This window comes from Callospermophilus lateralis, chromosome 1 (genome assembly GCF_048772815.1).
Source record: "Callospermophilus lateralis isolate mCalLat2 chromosome 1, mCalLat2.hap1, whole genome shotgun sequence".
NCBI lineage: Eukaryota > Metazoa > Chordata > Mammalia > Rodentia > Sciuridae > Callospermophilus > Callospermophilus lateralis.
In genome coordinates this window covers 48,818,055-48,840,949 of record NC_135305.1, presented here as the reverse complement: position 1 = coordinate 48,840,949, position 22,895 = coordinate 48,818,055, and the positions used below count along the sequence as shown (strand labels likewise).

Genomic DNA, 22,895 nt, shown 5'->3' with positions numbered 1-22,895 from the left:
AACCATACCTTTGCCTCAAGTATTCTCACACGTTTTGCAACTATGACCCAGTCTATAATGAGTTATCTCCCTCTCACCTTTATCTGTATATGACTTTATTTGTATATGTAGAAATCTAGGAGAATACAGTAAACCCTATCATTTGTAGTTTAAAGCTTTTACTTTGTTCAGTATACTGAAAGAGTCAATATGCTAAAATAGTCTCCTTCATCTGTGGCTGCAGACAAACCACTTTATGACTTTGTGATATAAAGCAATATCAGTTTATTTTCAGGATTTGCTGAATTGACAGGGTGGTTACTTGGCTGGTGCCACTGACTCACCCTTGCAGTTCCATTAAGCTGGCAGGTCTATAAAGGGCTGGGCTCAGAAAGGACAGGTGAAATAGGCTGGGTCCTTGCTCTCCATGTCGTCTTTGCTCCCAGCTTTTAGGGCATTCATCAAGAGGATGGACCACAGTGTACAATTACTTTTCAAACTTGTACCAACATTTACTGATGTCCTTTGGTCAAAGCAAGTCACATGGACAAATCTAAAGTCGGGTAGAAGGAGAATATATAAGAACTTGGGTATTGAGAGGTATCGGGCCATTCAAGAATGGTGTACCACTCTACCACATTGCCTGCCAAGCTTTCTAGACTATATGTCTCTCCATTATCAGAAAATTAAGCAGCATTTGATATTATTTAATAATGTTAAGTCTCTAAATTGATTCCATGCTGCTCTTTCTTATCCTCTATGCCCACATAGTTCCCCAAACTCTCCTAATGTTTCCTGGGTAGAATAGTTTTTGGTGCATCTACTTAGAATTCTCTTTCCTCCCCATTTTCCCTCAACCTTGATCCTTTTAATCCCTCAGATAAAATACTGTTTTAGGAAAGCCTTCCCATACTACTTAGGTTTTACATTTTCATTGCATACTAGAGTTTTCCTTCATAGTGTTTGTATTAGTTACTAATGCCTGTCTTCTCATTAGACTGCCCTGTTTTGCAAGGACCATGTCTAATTCTTCTTTCAGTCCTGCTGTCCTTCCTATTTATCACAATTCCTGATAAATAGTAGGTACTCAGTAAATGCATGGTGAACAGATAATATAGTACTTCTCTTAAATAGTTTCTAAGACCTAAAAGACTCATTGTGTTTGTTCCCTAATACAGCAGCTTTTTTTTTATCTGTCTCCATTATTTTTCTCCATGTTGGCATTCTGTTTTGTTACTTTTTGCTTTTGTCCTGCTCTTTCTCCTCCTCCTCCATTCCTCCAGCTTTGGTTTTTTAAAATTAATTATTTCTTGTAGAGTTGTCTGTCTTTACTAATCTCTACCATTTTCTTTCTGTTTTTTCTTTCATTTTCTAGTTATTTCTCATTTTAAAAATTACCAGGTGGTAAGATTTCTCCAAAGTGGAGTTTTGTGTTTTCTTTCCCTGGATTGTTTTTACTCATACTGACCACTTAGGAGATGCTTACTAACTGCCAGATATGTTGTTTTAATTTTTTTAAAACTTGTTGGTTTCTGTATTGGTTTTTTAGGTTAACATAGAACTATGGTGGTGTTATACTTTTTTTTTAATATACTTTTATTATTTAGAAAATTGTTCTTTGAGATCACTGCATAGTTAATTAATTACAAGAATTCAACCAGTCTTCCTCCCTTAGTACAATGTAGACTAAATTTTCATACTCTGTAACAGTGGGTTATTGCATAGGAATACATCATCAGAACATTTAGGATATATTTAAAGCCTAGCTTTTATACAGTGAGAAAACTTAAATGGATTTTTCTCAGATTAGTTTCCATGCATTTGGGGTCCGGTACACACATAGACATATACATACATGTAAAAGTGGGAGTATTTGACTATTAATTAGACCAATGTGATTATAGAAAAGGCTGATTTTAGTTATATATATAATCATAAGATTTTTGCCCCCACACTTGACATATTTTGGATATTTATTGAATATTTATCTTAAAATATTTCCTTTAAAAACATTATATATTTATTATTAAATATCAATTGTTATAAATACTTGTTCAGTATTACATTATCTTAGTATTTGTTATAGGCAGTTTTTTATTAAAAATAGGGATCTGTGGGGCTGGGGATGTGGCTCAAGCGGTAACACTCTTGTCTGGCATGCGCGGGGCGCTGGGTTCGATCCTCAGCACCACATAAGAATAAAATAAAAGATGTTGTGTCCACTGAAAACTGAAAATTAATATTAAAAAATTCTCTGTCTCTTAAAAAAAAAATAGGGATCTATGAGTCTTGCTATTTTCCGATCCTTTGCTATTTTGTAATAACAGAAACACCTATTTCCTGATCTAAAATCTTCCTTTGACCTGTTACATAATGTGGTTGTTATAAATGTTCTAGATGTCTGTGGATTGAGTCTTACCTAGGATGGCCCTCCTTTTAACAAAGTTGGTATACATATAGAAGGGATTGGAAGAAGGGGCAGATACTTGTTTATTTTATCAGTTTGGGGTCATTTAGCAGTGGCAAAGGTAGTAATGACTCTTGAGAACCGCTTTGTCAAAACTGCCATGGCTGTGTATGGGGGCTGAGAGTCCTACATTTTCATGAATTGTTTGTGCTTTTAAATTTTTTTAAATTTTGAAATATTTTTGTTCTTACAGAAAAATAAACTACAAACACAGTACAAACAATTTCGGTATAGCCTTGATATTTATAATACTTTACCTTGGTTGTCTTTTTTCTCTCTCTCTCATATATGTCTGCTTACCTGTTTTTTTATTTCTGAGTAAGTTGAGAGTAATTTGAAGGCATAGGGTGTATATCCTAAAATCAAGGTCATTATCATAGTATCATTATCAAAATCAGAGCATGCAATTTTCAAATAACAAATATTTGTTTACTTGGGGACAAAGTATAGGAGGAGTGATAATATAGGCTTGCAGAACTATTGTAAATGCTTGTGAGAATTACATTCTTTTTTATGGGTAAGAAATCAAACAGAAGATTATTCTATTTTAGAATGAGATTGTAGCATAGCAGAGTAACATTAAAACATACTCTAGAAACACAAAGAAAAAGCAGTTAGCATTTCATCCTGGAGAATCAGGGAAATATTTCTTGGTTGTTGCAACATCAGCGTAAAAGAGATGAAGGTGCTCTGTTGAATGACAGCGAGAGGGAATTTACTTCTCAGGATACATTCCCCTATCTAGTTTTTGTTCTTGACAGTGAAAGTCTAAGGATAAATATGTTATTGTGGTTACTCAGTTCTGAAATACCCGAAATAATAAGGTTTTTGTTCTACAAAAATTGATACTGTGGGGGCTGGCTTGTGGCTCAGTGGTAGAGCACTTGCCTAGCATGTGTGAGGCACTGGGTTCAATCCTCAGCACCACATAAAAATAAATAAATAAAATGAAGGTATTAAAATATGTATATAAAAATTGATACTATGATTTTTTCCCCCTTTTAATTAACAGATTTTAACCTTACATTATTGGGCTAATAGATTTCCCTTCCTAAGCACTTCTCAGATTGTTTTTCATTAATACCGTCTCAATTATGAAAGACAAGAAGTGATGGAGTTGATTAGATGTAATTGCTTTAAAGGAATGGAAGGAATGTTTTTAAAAGTTTAATTAAGCCACTGTTCATCTAGAGTTTAAGGAATAGTTATTGTTTTTATATTGTCTGGCATTTATATATTAAATGTTGAATGTGCAAGCAATTTTTGCATTTGCAGTAATTATTTTGAATTAATTAGAAATGGCTTCATAGGGTGCTCTGACTTCTTGTTTTCAGACTTTGCCCAGGTCAGGGTAAAAAGGGTAAAATATATACCAACCAATTTACAATAAAATTGTAGCAAAGTTTTGAATGTACAGTTATTGAGAATTGTTACAAATATTTGAGTTTTCTTTAGTATTAGAATAATTTTATAATACGAAACCATGTTTGCATGGAAAATTATAGAATACATGTCTTTATTTCTTATACAGATGTTTTGGAAATTTGCTTTAAATTTATATAAATATTTAAATATAAATTTTTTTCTAGTTTTTTAATTTTGCACATATACATCAAAACAGTATTTCACAATGTTAATAATATGTGATCTTTGACAAAGGTATTTTAAGAAATGGAATAAAGTAAGGTTATTTTATCTTTCAAGCTGTTGCTTCTTGATTTCTACTTAAAAAGTAAAGTAGAGAGGTTTTTTGTTTTTTGTTTTTAATAGGTAGTCTTGGTATCTACTTGCTTAATTGCTTTTCTTTTTAGAAATGAATGTATTTTGACAACACCATACTAAAAGGACTGTAATATGAATTTTCACTAGGCTACAAATCTTCTCATATGATTTTTAAATTTTTTTTTTCCTTTGGCTGTAGATGAACATAATGCCTTTATTTTATTCATTTTATTTTTGTGTGGTGGTGAGGATAGAACCCAGTGCCTCACATGTGCTAGGCAAGCACCCTACCACTGAGCTACAACCCCAGCCCCATGATTTTTGAATTCTTAGGCCTGGTATTTAATACCTTAAGGGTTTAGTACTAAGGGTTCAGGGCAGGAAGCCTGTGGAGTTGTCTTCCTGTGATTGCATGTTTCCAAAATACTGGTGGGTCTTGAGCAAGCCAGAGGTACATCTGCATTCTTTAGTCTCCTATTTTAAATCCAGTGTCTTGGTGTAAAGCACTTATCTGTTTCAAAGGTATCTTCATAATTTTTGAGTTTTTGTGGAAGATTTCTGCTGCTTTATGTTCTGCTCATTTGAAGTTCAAAGATGAATTTGGTAAAAATACAACATTAAGCACTGTTACCTGGAAAAGTCTGTAGGAACTTTTGATCCCTAACACTATTTAATCTTACATTTCTGATTTTGGGCATTTTAAAAGATTTGTGTGTATTATAGTTTAAGAGAATCCTTTCCAAAGGAAAGCAGTGCCCAGGCAAAGTAAACTCAAAACAAAATAATCTCCAAATCTTAATATAGTCTCTTCTTGATCAGTGCCCAAATTTTATTGAACTGAAGTATCATAATTACTAAATAAGAGACTCTTTTTATTTAAATTATTTTTTAAACAAAACATGGTTACTATGTATTCACATGAAATTTTTTGTTTACACTAAAAATTTATATTTTATATTCTAAATTATTTCTTTAGTTTTTAGTTTAGGAATGACATTACTACTCAAAAAAATGATTATTGTTTTCATTGAACTTAAAAAGAGTTTTATCAGTATGTATGTGTATAACTTTCAGAGAAAGACTGAATATTTACATTCTGGATTATAATATAAAAAAAATTTAGAATAAAATGGGAATTTCCATTGTTTCATGATATCCAGAAGGATAGTTGCAACAGGTGTTCTGGAAAGTACTTTTGTCCAAATGTCTGTTGCACATAATGAATTGTCTTCTCTCCTATGCCTCCAAAAGATTCTAATTAGGTACTGTTTGGGGGAAAATCAAGATAATAGTCATTCAAATAGTTTTTTTATTCTGAATAATCATGGGGTTTTTTTTGGACTAAATGTCATTCCTTTAATATGTGCCCAATTGTGCAATTAAAATTTTTTTCCTTCAGTTTTAACATCTTTTATAAAGGAGATACATCTACTACAGTGACAATATGATTAGGTATCTAGCATCAATAATTAGTAACCCCTAATCTTACTTGCAAATTTGACTTAGCTCCTGTACCATAAGTGCTTAACTATTTTATTAGAAGTCAACCTTTACTAATACTAGTACTTCATTGCTTAAATGTTTAATTTATTGGGATATAGTTTAATACAGGATCTGAAGTTTAATTTATTGGGATATAGTTTAATACAGGATCATTGTCTGAATTGGAATTTCAGCTGTACTATGTAGTTGTGTGATATTGGGTAAATTACTTAACCCTCTTTAGTGTTGGGCTTCTCAAATATAAAATGAGGTTAAAATAGCACTAACAATTCAATAAAGTTACATTTAGAAGTGCTTAGCAGGTTTCCTGATGTATTTTAAGTATAATAAATGTTGAGTTTTTCATAATTATTATTATATGGTTTTATATTAGGTATTTGTTACTTTGAAAAATAGTGGCTTAAAATAACAATAAGTGTATCTTATCTCCTTTTGAGGGGAGCCAGCAATTCAGGAGCATCTTAGCTGGGTGGTCCTGGTTTGGTGTCTTTCATGAGGTTGTATATAAGATACATTATTAACAGGGTCTATCTGATCATCTGATTGTTATTTGAAACTAATGGCTTTAAAATTTATGTTTTGCAGACTATGTCTTCAGCAGTGGTACAGTTATATGCAGCAGATCGGAACTGTATGTGGTCAAAGAAGTGCAGTGGTGTTGCTTGTCTTGTTAAGGACAATCCACAAAGATCTTATTTTTTAAGAATATTTGACATTAAGGTTGGTTTTATTTTATTTTCACTTTAAACTGTATGTGATTAGATTTCTGCCTAATTATGATTTAATATAGATGATTTATTTTTTATCTTGGTGTAATATTAAATTGCACTTAAAATAATATTCAAAGAGTGGAGTTTTGTTTTAGATATGAAGTATGGACATTGGGACCAAATGGGAACAGATCCTAAGGCAAAAATGAATACTGTAGCTCCCTCCTATCCAAGTTTTTTGTTTCTGTGGTTACACATACCTGCAATCAACTATGTTTTTAAAATATTAACTGGGAAATTACTGAAATAAACAATTTATAAGTTTTAGGTAATCTTTATCATAGTGTTTTATATTTATTCAATTTTATTATTAGTTATATTGTTTATCTTTTACGTTCCTAATTTATAAGTTAAATTTTATCATTATAAGTACTTTGGATGAAACAAAGGGGAATGAAGGGAAGGAAGGAGGTGGGGGGACGGGAATATGAAAGACAGTAGAATGAATCAGACATAACTTTCCTGTGTTCATATATGAATACACAACCAGTGTAACTCCACATCATGTACAGCCATGGAAGTTATATTCCACATATATATAATATGTCAAAATACATTCTACTTTCATGTATAACTAAATAGAACAAATAAAAACTTTAAAAAAATTATCATAAGTATGTATATATAAGAACAAACATAGGATTTAGTACTATACAGGGTTTCAGGCATCCATGGAATATCTTCTCATGTATCCCTCTGGTTAAGGGGAAAATATTGTCGTTTCCTATTTTACCTCTTCATTGTCACCATACATTAATGATACTGTTTTTTTCTAATTATGCCTTTTGATCTTGGTGCAGTCTCTCTTTCTAGTGGTACTCTTTCATTCTACTTTGTGCATCATAGACTAGTATACATAGTCCTTTCAGGGAACAATTGATTATTATTTCAGTTTTGTATGTACTGCTATTTCTGCACTGCTTTAAGCATTATTTATACAATCTAAAAAATATTTTCTATCCATTTTTCCTTATGTTTCTATATTCAGATTTTTATGGTTTTATGTTTTTCACTCTCAGGTTACAAGTCTGTATTGTCATAGATTTGACACCATAGATTTGTCAGGTATTCATCTCTTATGGTTGCCAGAAAAGTAATTATCATTTTGCTAAAGTTAAGTCTACATTACATCTTTTAACATCTTTCTGAGGGTAAATTTCCATGGTTAACAGTTATATGTGACAATAGATTTAATAGGATTTTACTTACAAAAATCTGAAACTTTCACTAAACTGGACACTGATATCAGATAGATGACAAGCAAACCTTTTAACATCTCTGTAGTGATTCTGAAAGATGGGAATGTATCCATAGTTTGAAAAAAAAAACACCTCAGTACTTTGATAATTTTTCATCACCAATGTGAAACACTATTTAGAAATGGAGTAATATGAAGAAGAAAGGAATTCCATGATAGTGTGTGTACAGTGTATTTTAAATATTTTAAATTTATGGTGTAGGTGGAACCTTACATTTTAGTATGGGGCAATGATTATTGTTTTTCTAACCACATATTTACTATTTTAGATAACTATGGCTGAACACACAATTAGCCACCTTAAGAAGGTTAAACATTTTTTTTATCTATAGGTTAACCTTAATGTGATTTAGTCACCAGTCTCTTTCTGCAGTATGATTGATACTACTTATATTGGTACTTCATCAATAGGTCACTCTGCAAAAGTTAAGAATTCAAATATTGTTAATAAACAGTACAGAGAAGGTATATTTGACCCTCCCACATCTGTAAAACTGAAGAAAAGAATATGAACATTTCTGTAATATTTGATAGCACACAGCGTGAATATTGTTAATGGAACTGTGCCTTGCATATCCTATTTCTTCTCTCTAACATTGAGCTGAGAATTATTCTGTTTATCTTTTTGTCCAAATAACTGTATTAGGAAGTGCCTGATCAGTGAAATTATATATTAGTATATTGAACTAAACTTTTTTTACATGTAGGTTTCATGAAAGAAATGTTATCCAATGTTTACTATTTTGTTATTAAGAAATTATGAAAGAACAAAAAATTATAAAATAGCATATTAGTAATATATTACAATTATATGTAATGTGTGTCTAAAAGTTGTTATAAACAGTTCCCTTATCATGAATCATCTGCTTTGTTTCATTCCTAGAGATTTTTTTTGATAGCTCTTATTTGAATTTTTACTTTTTTCTAGGATGGGAAATTATTGTGGGAACAAGAACTATACAATAACTTTGTATATAATAGTCCTAGAGGATATTTTCATACCTTTGCTGGAGATGTAAGTCATATTTTCCTTTATTGTCATGTTTAATTTTTCCATTACTTGCCTTTTTTAATCCAAAATATTTATAGAGCCCTATTGAAAATCAAATTCAGTTTTTTATTTTTTTGCTGAAGATGAACTATTCAGTTTATTATTTGAATGTCTGTTTGGTAACTTCTCATAATAGTCTTTTCATTTACCTTCTCTCTCTCTCTCTCTCTCTCTCTCTCTCTGTTTTTTTTTTTAACTTTGAGATAGGATCTTGCTTAGTTACTTAGGACCTTTCTATATTGCCCATGCTGGCCTCCAACCTCGAACTTGTGATCCTCCTACCTCAGTTTCCCAAGTCACTGGGATTGCAGACATGCACCTCTATACCTGGCTTTTTCATGCTTTTTGCCTCATTTATTTATGTAAACCATAAAAAACTTTCTTGTCTACCAGTGTAGTCAACTTTTTCTCCTTTAGAAATATATTTATGTTAGTCATCATTTTTTGTTATATAAAGCTAAATTTCTACATTTTGTTGTTTACCTTTTTGCTAAAAATACTTTAGACTTGTCAAGTTGCTCTTAATTTTGCCAATGAAGAAGAAGCAAAAAAATTCCGAAAAGCAGTTACAGACTTGTTGGGCCGACGACAAAGAAAATCTGGTAATGCCCTTCTTTTTTTCTTTTATTTTTTGCACTTATATAAAATGAGCCAGCAAACTAATGGCTTATGTGTATATAGCTTTATTAAAACCCAGCTATGTTCATTGATGTATATATTGTTTGTGGCTGCTCTTTTGCTACAACACAGTTTAATAGTTAGGACAGAGAATATATGGCTGTCAAAGCCTACAGTGTTTATTGTGTAGCCCTTTCAAAGAAGAAAAAAAGGTTTGGTGATCTCTACCTCAGAAGAAGTAGTGTTTTTTTGTTGAAAAGTTCCATATACACTGAATCTAAATTTGAATTATTAATGGCATTGTAACTTACATTCTTAAAGTATTTTATACTTTGTCCATAGGTATTTTAGATAAGCTTAGAATCAAATAAGCAGAATTCAAACAAGATCTATAAGCATTGCCTTGTTTGTCTTTTGTTCCTAGAGTTGTATGTTACAAAATGGTAAGGAATTTAATTTAGTACAGGAAACACCTTTAACACACAGAAAAGAATTAGAGAACTATGTAGGACAGTATGGAGCTTTAAATTAATGGTTGTAATACTGTTGTTTTGACAGATGCACCAGACCTTGCTCTGGTAAAGTGGAAAAGGATGGTTAGGAAAAATGATCCTCTCCAACATCTTCCTATTAAGCAGAAGGATAACTTGGGAGTTGAGACTGACAAACAAATTGCTCAAAACTAGCTACACCTTTATTATATTGTATTGAAAAGTCCATACTTCCTGAGGTACTTGTTAATGTCATTTGGAAGATGATCATATTCACCTTTTACCAGTAAGAAGGAATATACAAAGAGAAAGGAACATATTGGATCTGGAAAACATTAGTGTAAAAGCATGTATTTCATTTTATATATCTTCGTTGTTTTTTAGTTTTAGTTCCAAGACAAATGTGAGGTAAAAATGAAAATAAAATGAACCAAGTTGTTGCTTCACTATTGCCATTTTATCTTTTGCTTTTGTGGGGGTGGGGGCGGGTGCACTCAGGGGCCCTCTACTACTGAGCCTCATCCCCAGCCCTGTTTTTTATTTTATTTAGAGACAGGGTCTCACTGAGTTGCTTAGCACCTTGCTTTTGCTGAGGCTGGCTTTGAACTCCCAATCCTCTTGCCTCAGCCTCTGGAGCTGTTGGGATTACAGGTGTGTGCCACCATGCCCTGCTTATTCTTTTTACATTGAGTCAGTGGAAGAATTATTAGGGGCCTGCTGCTTTTTGTGGCTTTGGGGGGCAAGAGCATTTATTGTTTTTTGCTATACTAAGAAAGAATTTAATGCTATAATACTGTAACCTCAATTTTGGAAATGGTTATGCTTCAGTGCCTATTTCAGGGGCATGCTCTGATGTTAGGCCAGAGTCTCTGTAGGGCTACTTACACTCAAAACATGACATTTTTGATATAAACAAAGGAGGGGGAAAAAGTGTTAAAAAAATTGATTTTGAAATTGGTAAGATTAGTTAAAGGTGTCTTTCACTTCACACAGGAATTTTCTTGTAGATAGTCCCCAACTTTTAGGCAAAGTGTTTCCATCGTAGAAAGAGTATAACATTAGGGAAGCAGCTGAGTCATCTTTGGATGGTCCTGCATGCTGTTTTAACTCCATCTTTACCTCTCTTGAACTTAGGCATGTGGGGTCCAACTTGTTGAGCAGTCTATTAGTCTGTTTTCTTTTCTTCACAATAGCTACTTAACCTTGGAAGCTATCAGGTTCTCTTCAGACCTTTTCTTCTTTAGTTTAATCAATTCCAGATTCTTGAAATATTCCTATGATCATTATAGACTTACCATACCAAGTACTGTGCTTTGATTCCACGATAGATTTGATGTCTTTTGCTCAATATGGTGCATACTTGAACACAATACTCCAGTGCAGTCTCACTAATACTCTGATACTAAAATATCTCTCAGTTTGATTGAACACTGTTCTGATATTTCTAGCAAATTTCTCACATTAGCTCCTATTCTGTTTTGTTCAACCAAACTTCCCTCTTTTTTCATATTAATACTTCTCAAGCCAGGATGGTGTTGTATATTTAAGTAATTGCTTCTTAGAACTTCTATGATTCTCTCTATATTTCCATATTTGTGTCATTCACAAATTTAAGTAGTATTTCTTCTTTGTATGCAGAGATAACATCATTCTTGGAAACTGGGGATTGATGTTCATTGACTTAGAAGGTCTTAATTACTTTAAATGTTTTAGAAAGTAACTTTATCAGATTACCAGATAGATCATACATTTCTATTCCCATTGCTAAGATTTTTACCTTGTCAACCAATTAATTCTTATTGACTTTGGTTTGCGGTTACTTTTAAACTGATTATTTTATTGCATCAATATTTACGGGCATTTTTCTTAAAATTACAGAAAATTTAGTCTTAGTAAATCTGTGGAAATTGCAGTTGTTTAAGATGCTTCAGCCACTTTTCAGTTTTCTTAAAGTCTAAGTAGTGTTTGAACCAACCTGGTATATAGGTATATGAATGCAAAGAAGTAGGTTTTCAGTGTTTTTTCTGGTCTTTCTCAGTGCTCCAAGTTCTCTGGATATTCTTTTCCCCTTTGTTCTTTCATGTAGTACAATGGTTTTGAAAAATAACTATATTTGGGCTCCCAAAGTTTTATCTTTGGTTCTTACCTCTCACTGGACCTCAGACAGTTTATACTCAAGTGTCAGAATAGCCGCACTGTTACCTGAGCAAAGTGCTTGATCCATATCCCTATCCTAGCCACACTCCCACTCAGAAATGTTTCTTCTACTTGATTCTCTTCCTGTCACTATAAAATGCTCCCTTTTATCACTCAGGCTTTCCATGATCCCTCATAATTCTAACAGTGAGTCCCATGGGCTCTGCCTTAAAATATGTCCTGGATCTCACCATTTCTTGCAACTTCTATTACCATCTTAATTCAGTCCATCATCTTGTCATATGGACTACCTAGGTCCCTGGCTAGTCCCCCTGCTTCTATTTCATCCATCCCTCTGCTGTTTCTTCCATAGTGTAGCCAGAGTAAATTTTTAGACATAGATTGGATGATGTCACTTGCCCTACTGTTGGGCAAAACTTTCTGTCATGTACAGAATTAAATTCTGTAGTCCTCAATCATGAACCATGGGATCCTGCACAGTCCAGCCCGGCTCTCCTGACTTTTCTCATTGCACTATTCTCTTTGCTTTCTCCAGTCCAGTCTTCATGCTATTCCCACCTCACGATTTTGGCTCTGTTATTCCTTTTCTTACTTTATTTAGATGTTTGCTTAAATATTCTTCAGAAAAATATTCCTTAGCCATCTGCATGTCTATTTAGGAATAGAGTTCAAATGGATTAACTTTTCATATTGATGTTGTGTTACACAAGTCTAATAATATTGTAATTTATTTTCTAACAGAGAAAAGACGAGACCCCCCAAATGGTAAGCTCTTTCATAATTATTAACTAAAAAGATTTTAAATTATAGTTTAATTCTTGTATGGTACCAAACATTTAATTTCTGATACTTAGTATCTGTGATCAAATGCTATTAATTATGTTCTTATTGGAAATTAATGAATGGCAGGTGAGAGAAAACATATTATTATTTGTTTTTTGTTGTTGTTTTTGTTCCTAACATGAAGAAAGAAATCATAGGATGAAGGTGGTTCATACTTAATTCTGTACCCACAAATTGGCCAAGTTTAGAAACTGTACACTATTGTCCATACTTACCCTAAAGACATTAAATTTCATTTACTATATTTGTTTATATCCTACTTTAAGATTTATCATTTTTTTCCGTATTTCAAAAGATCTCACACTTGTTATATGGTACATGAAGCCCCTTTTAAAATGAATACTTACTGTGAAGATGTGTTTATAAATAATTGTACCTGCATACACAATTGTAGCCCTCTTTGATAATGAACACTTGAAATATGATGAATTCATTTGGTTGCTTCTTTGAATATTGAATATCAGAGATGTAAAAGATAAGGTCCCAGACCTTTAGGGTAGATTCTCATCCTGGATTTTAAACCCTCCCTAAAATTATGTACTAAATTTTAACCTCTGTGGTTTTATTAATTTGTCTATGTTCTTTTCTCTGAAGAGAGAGGAACCATGTCTTTTACCACATTTAAGTGGAATCCCTGACCCCTGTGAAGTTGAAGAACCATTGCTCCAAGGAACCTTTATTATAGTGGAGAATGTAGCTGCTGCTTTTTAAAAAGCATCTCACAACTTCCCATTAGAACCTAGAATGGCTATTCAAGAAAAAAACTTAGATAACACAAAGTTTATAATATATAGTGACTATTGGATGATTATTGAGGTTTGTTTTATTTGTTAATTTATTTGTTAATTTTAAAGTGTAGACATTGTACAAATCATATAATTAAAGAATGTAAGTATTTTCAATATATACAAAATGTATTTGTGAAGAGACATCTAATTTCCATGGATAAACTTTAAAAGTTCTTCATGTGGTGATGGTGTCTCACAATTTTGTTATCCCAACTAAGAGAGTCACTCATTAGTAGTGTATTTTGCTCAAATTGCTCATGGTTTTAAATATTTAGATACATAGCTTTTACCCTTTGGTGTAGTGGTCTCCAACTTCTTTTTTTAATGCATGACAGCAGAATGCATTACAATCCTTACTACTCATATAGAGCACAGTTTTTCATATCTTTGTATATAAAGTATGTTCACACCAATTCATGTCTTTATACGTGTACTTTTTTTGCATTACAATTCTTATTACACATATATACCACAATTTTTCATATCTCTGGTTGTATATAAAGTAGGTTGACAGGCAATTCATGTCTTCATACATGTACTTTTGGATAATGATGTCCATCACATTTCACCATTCTTGCTAATCCCCTGCCTCCTCCTTTTCCCTCCCTCCCTATCTAGAATTCATCTATTCCTCCCATGTTCCCCCTTCCTATTCCACTATGAGCTGATCCAACTTTTTTCTTAAATAAATGAAGGGGTTTTTAACTTTTTTTAAAATGTTGTAGGAGGTCAAATTACACAGCAGGTGTTGCCAATATTGTTACCTTGTATTTAAAAATATTAAAATATGGTATTAATTTATCACATGTATAATAAAGGATGATCTAAATAATTGGTAATATATTTCAATACTTTTTTCTTATTCTTGCAGTTCAGCAAGTAGATTGTCTTGCTGTTTTACAGCAGTGCTTCTACTGTACTGCATTTGGTGTCTTCCACTAGATGGCGCTGGGCACCTTAAACATGCCTTGCAGTGTCCGTGGGGGAACTTGGTTACAGAATGTTATTTAAGAGGATCTGTTTACCAGTTCATTTTGAGTAATTATTTAAAAGTCACTTGAGTAGAAGTTACATATATTCCTAAAATGAAATTTCATGTCTTTCTCACTGATGTCTAACTTCATTAGCCAATCTGACATTTTAGCTTATGCACTTTACAGTGATTTGTTCTCAGCACCATGACTGCTTGACATCAGAGGCCTCTGCGCCACTTGTTTTTCAACTCTCTCACATTGGTGACAAGTCTCTGCTTTTTATATAATTAAAGGAAACTTGTTTATTTCTTTAGATTTAAAATTAAGTAGAAATGTCTTCTGTTCTCAAGAATATTTAAAAACCTTTTCCTGTGACAGTTGTCCTAAATCAGAAGGAGGTGATTTATCATTTGATTGTTCTTTTTGAGAGAAAAAAACCCAGCTCTTCCATTATGTACTACTTGGTAGGTGATCTTAGGATGAGTCTAACTTCAAAAATGAAATAATTAAATTTTACTAGAATGGCTTGAATATCTAATACCAGATCTTCTCTATATTTTAATATGATTGTGCCTTTACAAATTATCTCTTTTTTATATCATTTTTGAAACATAATTAGGCTTTAGAATCAGTTTAAACTTATTTCCTAATATCATCACACTCTAAATAGCTATTATCAGCAGAAATAATGAAGTACCTAAGCTCTTAAATGTATCAAAGTATTTTCCTAAATTCCAAAATTTTTTATTGTAAAGATTTAATGAAAGTTGAATTTTTGGATTGCAAGCTGAGATTTGATAAATTGATAATGTATGGCAACATTTGTAAAGTTAACATGATCAGTTTCCTTGTAGTGTGACTTTTGCCCAGAAGGTAAATAGTTAAAAAGAAATGGAAATAACAACATTCTCCTTCTTTGCTTTGTCACCAATTATGTGACTTCATACAGGTTACTTGGTCTTCTGTCTTTTGTTTTCATAAATAAAATGAAAGACAGAAAAATTAATTTTCTGTATTTCACATTTATACTAACTTTTATATATCTCTATTGTCTGGAATTTTCTCTGTAGACTTATTTAAATAATATTTTAACCAGTACTAGTGAAATTAAAAGAGATTACGCCAAAGCTTTATAACTGCTTGGCAGATGCTTAACAATATATTCATTTTTGAGGTACAGGAGGAGGGGAAACGCAGTCTGTCTGTAGTGTGAGTTAAACATTGTTATTCATTTTACACATCACTTTTATTTGTTCTGTCCTCTTCATTCTTGGTTCTTCTTCTGAGACCACTGAGTTACTTTTTGCTACTAAGCTATAAATAAGGCTCACAAGAATATTAATTTATTTTCATAGTAAAGAAAATACTAGCTTGAGTAATTTAAACCATCAAATTTAACTTTATCCTACTCTATTACCATTTAGATCATCCATAGTATTACAGAACACTTTTATATAAACAAAGAAACAAAAATATCTTTTTCCCTTAAAAATGATTATGATTAGCTTTTGCTTTTATCTTTTAGTGATGAGTGGTTTTTCCCTTGTATTTGTTATTTGAATTTCTATTTCAGAAAAAGTGGTACGAATAAAGATGGTACCTGATACTTGCAGGTCTGTCTTAAGTGAACTCTTAAAGATTCTATTGAATATAAAGATAAGAGAATAAACAGTTTGTAGCCTCTTACTGTGGTATTGCTGATACTGGTTGGTATAGATAAGTTATCAAAAAAAGCAGGCAGAAAGAGAAGAATAAGAAAAGATGACTAGATAAGTCTCTGTGTCACCATTTCAACCCTTTAACCTTCAAATTTGGGATATTCTCAGTGAGTCCTGTATTGTGAAACTTTAGCAAATGCTGAAATATGTGAACAATTTAGAAAATTCTTGTCTACTACTTAATCAGCCTTTCAGATCATTCCATATCGATCACCTATCCTTTGCTTCTGGTTGCCATTATTTTCAGATTATTCCTTAACACCAAGGAAACTTTTAATGATTTTTATCTATTTTATTCAGTAGCTTCCACTTTTTTGGGTATTAGTTGCTTTACTTTTGCCAGTATCAGCAAATTCCATGGGATTTTTTTTGAATGAAATTGTAAATAACACTTTTAGATTATTTATTTATATATAAATACATTTTGACTATTGATGGAAAATGACTCAGTTTTGGTGATATTAAAAATATACATTTTTTCATATTGTTTACTTCTCTGATAAGGACACATGACATTTATAATTTTTTTAAGTTCTATTTCATTTTTAAAAAATAGTAGAGTTGAGAGAAAGAGAAAATAGGTTATATGTAATTTAACCAAGTAGGTAAACATTTTTCTTACAGACAACTTTACTGAATAGGATGCATTCAGTTCATTCAAGGTTTTCAACATAATTAATAAATTATAGTCAAATTGCCATTGAGTGATCACTTGATATGCATTGCCCTATAATTTCTTGAAATTTCTACTTGCCATTATATGATTGTTTTGGAGATCTCCAAGATTATCCCCATGGTTGGTAATTCTCCAGAAGAACCCACAGAACTCCACATATAGTCATACTTATTGCAGATATTCATTACACTGAAAAGATATAAAAATTAGCAAAGGTGACAACACATGGGATGAAGTACATAGGAAACTCATACAAGTATCCAAGAGTTCTCCCAGTGAAGTCTCAGGAGATGTGCTTCATTCTGTTAGCAATGAGTTGGGATATGTGAAATGTTACCTAAGAAAATGCTCAGAGACTCAGTGCCCGGGGCTTTTACTGGGGCTTGGTCCTATAGGCATCTGCCATACAATGATTCTAGACTCCAAAGGAGAAAGCAGATATTCAACCTAGATCACTTTGTTAGCATAAAGTTTAGACATGGTGAGCCCACCCTTTCAGGGAATGGGGGTAATGTTTTCAAAATGCAACTTCCCAGAAAGGCCATCCTTGTTGTGTTATGTTAACTCCTTTTCTACAAATGGTGATAGTAGTTTATACATTTTGAAAGTTGTCACTAATGTAATGATCTGAGATTTTGTTAGAGAATTGTATGTTGAAATGGGATGTTTAAGGAACATTTATTGACCTTTACTAAAATTCACGTTTTTAATTGAATATATTACATTCAGACTATTATTCCATTAATAAAGTTTTTTAATTATAAGGCAAGCTTTGTGCTACCTCACTTAGTGTCACCCCTAAAAATGCTACTGATAATATCCAAGAGAGCCCAGGGTATTTTAACTGCTGATCCTTGCAAAAAATATGTGTTTTTAAGAATTTTTCCATTTTAGGTTTTTGAACTATATGCTTTTGATACTTATGCTGTCTATGTGTACTGGTAGAGAAAATATTAATGGACTTAAATATGGCAGTTTGGGAAAAATAGGTAGTAATGATTTTATAAGTACTTTTCTCCTCATGGATTAATAAAGTTGAAACAAAGTGGTAAGACTAGGCTTCTTTGTTAAATTTAAAACAAAGCAGATACTTCTTTTATTTCTTTATCCTTGTTATTTATTTTGTGTATACCATCTTACCAGTGAGCAGTGTGTTCACTATGGGACTATTATAGGCAAAATATAAGTGAATTAAATTAATTTAATTTAATTTCTATAGAAGTTTATATTCTTCCTGAGAATTAATGTTATACAAATAGAAGTTTGATGTTAAATAATGCATCTGTGCCACAGTGTTTATGAATTAATTATAGGCTTTAGAAATTTAGGCAGTACCTTCTTATTTGTAAAACATCAATATATGCAGGCTTAAAATTTAATTTATAATAATGAAGTGATTCTACTTTAGAAAAAGATTTAAATTTACAAATTATGATTATATAGAATTATTTTGTTAAATTATATTTCTTTAATGTTATTTTGACTTTATTTGTAGGTCCCAATCTACCTATGGCTACAGTTGATATAAAAAATCCAGAAATCACAACAAATAGATTTTATAGTACCCAAGTTAACAACATCTCCCATACCAAAGAAAAGAAGAAAGGAAAAGCTAAAAAGAAGAGGTTGACCAAGGCAGATATTGGAACACCAAGCAACTTCCAGTAAGAGTTTTTTTGTTCTTATTTTCACTTTTGATTTACTCATCATTGATGCTCCTGATTTTATTCTTTTGCTGGGTGAGGGGAGGGCAGGATGTTTGCATTCATTGTATTTTAAAAACTGTAGATTTTGTTGGAGATTTTGAAGACACTTTCTCACCCATCAGAAAAGAAAAATTAGATAAACTTGTTATTTCAACTAATTGTTGAACATGAAGATGATTTCCCACTCTGATCTACAAATAGTATTTGGAAATTGCCTGCAGGCATTGTCTAGAGGGGAAAAGAAGCCTTTGATATTTATATATCATAATTTAAGCATTTTCATGTGCATTACTTTATTATCTCATTATAAAACTCCTATCTTCTCATATGCATGATTCTTATATTCTTATATGACAATTGAAGAAATAGATGCTCAAAGAGATTGTTTGAGAATATTAAGATTCAGTTGTTACACTGCCATGGCTGGAATCCTGCTTTCATAACTCCTGTTATATAGGTCTTCCCAAAATACTATTGAGTCTATGAGAACTATCAATGCAGACCAAAAATTCAAAGGATGCATTTGATTTCATTCTTATTATGTTTTCAATCCCTTTATGCATTTTTTTTTTCTACGCTTCATTTTTAATTCTCTACTTTAGGCATATTGGACATGTTGGCTGGGATCCAAATACAGGCTTTGATGTAAGTGTCTTTTTAAGCTATATTTATTATTACTTAAAATAGGACTGTTACAGCCTTTTTAGATTTTTTTAATTAATATTTTACTAGCTCTGAGTGTGCTTGTGTTTATGTATTTGAACCACTGAGCCTTGAAACTATAGTATTGTTTTATCTAATTCATGACCAAGTCTTTGAAGACAAAACTTTATGCTTCTGGGACTTTATTTACTGAATAAGCGAAGACTTATGCTTTGAAAGCCAAGGGAAGAAAGTTATTTTTGCCAAGGGATAATTCAGGGGAATACGTACTAAGTTACTAGAAATTAGCATAATTGAATTCTGAATATCCAATTGTGGAATTATCTAAATGTGGCACTTTTTTTTTTAACATTTTTTAGTTGTCAATGGACCTTTATTTTATTTATTTGTATGAGGTGCTGAGAAACGAACTCAGTGTAGATGTGGCACTTTTTATTATCCCTTATTTTATAGTACTTTGAGGATAAAGAAAGTGAAGCTGTGGTGTTGAGCCAGACACAGTGTATTGCTCTAGTAATCACAGTGACTCGGTAGGCTAAAGCAGGAGGATTTCAAGTTCAAGGCCACCCTTGGCATTTAGCAAAACTATCTCAAAATAAAAATTGAAAAGCTCTGGTAGTTTAGCACCCCGGGATTAAATTCCCACTACTGCCAAGAAACAAAAGTTAGTATTTGGAAAAATTATTTTGAAGAAAAATATTTGTGATTGGGGTCAATAATCTTTGGTTATGTAGCTTCATTGTACTCTACAAACATTTATTGAACACTTATTTGTGTTGGGTACTATACAGAGTCTTTGGGGTACAAGTATTATAATACAGATGAGTATTCCATTTTATCATGGTTATTTTTAAAAAATTGAATTAATTTTCATAGTTAGCAGTTATGTTATCTGTTGTAGCTGAATAATTTGGATCCAGAATTGAAGAATCTTTTTGATTTGTGTGGAATCTCAGAGGCACAACTTAAAGACCGAGAAACGTCAAAAGTTATATATGACTTTATTGAAAAAACAGGAGGTGTTGAAGCAGTTAAAAATGAACTACGAAGGCAAGGTAACTTTTATTTCTATATAAGCACTTGGGTTTGTTTTTTTCTTGTGAATGTTCTGAGATTGGTCAGTTTCATTGTAGATAGCTATATACATACATGAGAATCCTTCCTTAACGTTGTATTTCTTATAATTCAAAAGTAGTACTTTAAATATAATCACTGTCTAACCAATAATGTAAGCATTTCCATAATACAAATAATGTAAACATTTCTATTAATTTTAAAATGCAAACTCTTTCTTGAATAAAGTACAAAATTGTCTTTTGGTTCCTGAGAGCAGTTTACAAAATCTGATATTTAAAGCACCTTATATTTTAGTTGTGTCTTAACAATTATTTCAGCAAAATGCAAATAAAATAATTTCTCAGTATGACAGTCATCTTACAGTCTATCATGGAAACATCCAAATAAACACTCATAAGTGATGCTAATTTGACTGAAATGAGCATGATGTTTATTTATCTTATTTGCAGGTTAATTACATTTTCAAATTCTGTCAGTTTTAAAAATAAATCCTGGGCATAACACCACTGTTCTTTTAAAATGCTCTTGGTCAGTCATGGTTACTGCTAGTGTACAAATGATGGAAGATCTCGACAACCCTCATGTGTTCCTCAGCATTCTTTCTTCACTATTACTACTCACCTTGCCATACATTCTGATAATGCTCAGAATCTCTCAGCCTTTTGGATTTTTAAGTTTATAAAGTAACTGTTGACATTACTTGACCATACCCATGGCTTCTCTTTCATCTTAATACCTGTAACTAAAATTGGATCATATGAACTAGATTGGGTTTGAGTTTTTTTGTTTTGTTTTTTGTTTTTTGTTTTTTTGTTACTGCTTTTCTTTTTTTTTTATCCGCTTCAGAAATACTGAATTAGGCAAGGCATTTTCTTGATTTAATTTACAAATTTAATTTAATTTACAAAAATGTCATAGGAATTAAGAAAAATGCTTTGGGAATAAAATGAAATACAATTTTTTTATTATTATATGCAAGAACCTGACTTTCAATCTGGAAACTTATAGAAACCAAAGATTGGTTTATATAAGACAGGTTTTTTACTTTTTAAAGGAAAAGTAAAAAGGCAAATTTACAATTTATTACCATCTTTTCTAAGTAGAGTATATAATTGTAAGTTAATATTCAAAAGTATGAAAAAAAGTCTTGAAAATATGCTTTGTAAAACCTGTTTACTCAAGACTCCTTGACACTTTATTTGTAAAATTATGTAATCAGATTTATAAAAATAAATAGACATGTGATTTCCAGTGCATCTCTTTGAGTATGTACAATCAATTGAAGCCCATTAACTCATAATAATCTGTTCTATAGGTCCACCACAATGGAGTGGTATGTATGTGGAATATTATTTGACCTAGCATTCTAAATTATGCATGCTATGCTGTGTTGATTTTTATTGGAGCTTGAGTTTATATATCCTGTCTCCAAATATAACTACCAGTGAGATTTTCTGCCCTATATTCAAACTAACATGTAGATGCTAAAATAAAATTTTATTTCTATATGAGTTGGAGCTTATGCTTTGTGTATAATTTAATTTTATTGAAGTTTTATATGAAAAATAACCTCTTGCCCAAGTACCTCTGTTGTTTTTGTTACTAATAATTATACTGATTATTTTGTGACTGTTTTTCACACATAACATTTTTTCAATATCCTGTATAAAATAAATTACATTTTATATTAACTTGGGTCAGTGAGGGAGAACTAAACATAAATAAACACAGTTTTACAAATTCCCACTAAGGGACTTGTCAGCATTTCCATAAATTTTAATTTGCATTAACTAAAATTTTTTAGTTTGTATTTTCTTGGTCTGAGTGCATGAAATCAGATCTTTAATATTTTCTGAAATCTGTTACTGTATATAAGTTACATAATTTTTAAATTCTAGCTCTATTTTGTTTTTTTATTAAAGAATTACTTATACATAGCAATTGGGTTCATTTTGAGAAGGTCATACATGTGTATGACTTTGATTTGATTTACTCCATAACCAGTTCTGGTTCCCATACCTTTTCCTCCCTCCCCCTACTGCCTGCTACAGTCCTCTCATCTCTGCTTTCAGCGGGGCCATTAGTTCAAAAACCAGATGAGGGGTGATGGGGGATGAAGAAAAGACAGACAGACACATAGAAAAAGTTGGGACCAGGTGGGCAGCCAAACTCTGGTGGATATCATACAGATGTAGTTAACAGAGTTTACTCTTTGGTCAGATTACAGTGCTGAAATCCTCAAAGATTTTTAAGGAAAAGAAAAATTATATATATGAGATCATTCCATTTTTCTCCCTGTGCTGTAGTGTTAGGGAGGAGTTTGTTAAGAAAGCAAGATAGTAGAGTGTGGAAAGGAGATAAGATAACCAGCCATAGTGGCTTGAGTTTTAAAGTTTTTTTCCTTTGGTCTTAAACCAGTTTCTGCAGTTTAGAT

At 31.8% G+C, this 22,895-nt stretch overlaps 1 protein-coding gene across 2 annotated transcripts in view; it reads left to right on the top strand.

Annotated features, from left to right (window-relative positions):
• Positions 1-22,895, top strand: part of Wasl (WASP like actin nucleation promoting factor) — a 73,759-nt gene that overhangs the window by 30,460 nt on the left and 20,404 nt on the right. The window contains exons 2-9 of one of the 2 annotated variants that reach the window (XM_076834239.2): positions 6,257-6,391; positions 8,628-8,714; positions 9,256-9,352; positions 12,758-12,781; positions 18,511-18,679; positions 19,324-19,366; positions 20,286-20,439; positions 21,777-21,794. In XM_076834239.2, coding sequence (XP_076690354.1) covers positions 6,257-6,391; positions 8,628-8,714; positions 9,256-9,352; positions 12,758-12,781; positions 18,511-18,679; positions 19,324-19,366; positions 20,286-20,439; positions 21,777-21,794 — 727 coding nt within the window. The remainder of the gene's footprint in view (positions 1-6,256; positions 6,392-8,627; positions 8,715-9,255; positions 9,353-12,757; positions 12,782-18,510; positions 18,680-19,323; positions 19,367-20,285; positions 20,440-21,776; positions 21,795-22,895) is intronic. The other variant, XM_076834249.2, reaches the window with a different exon arrangement.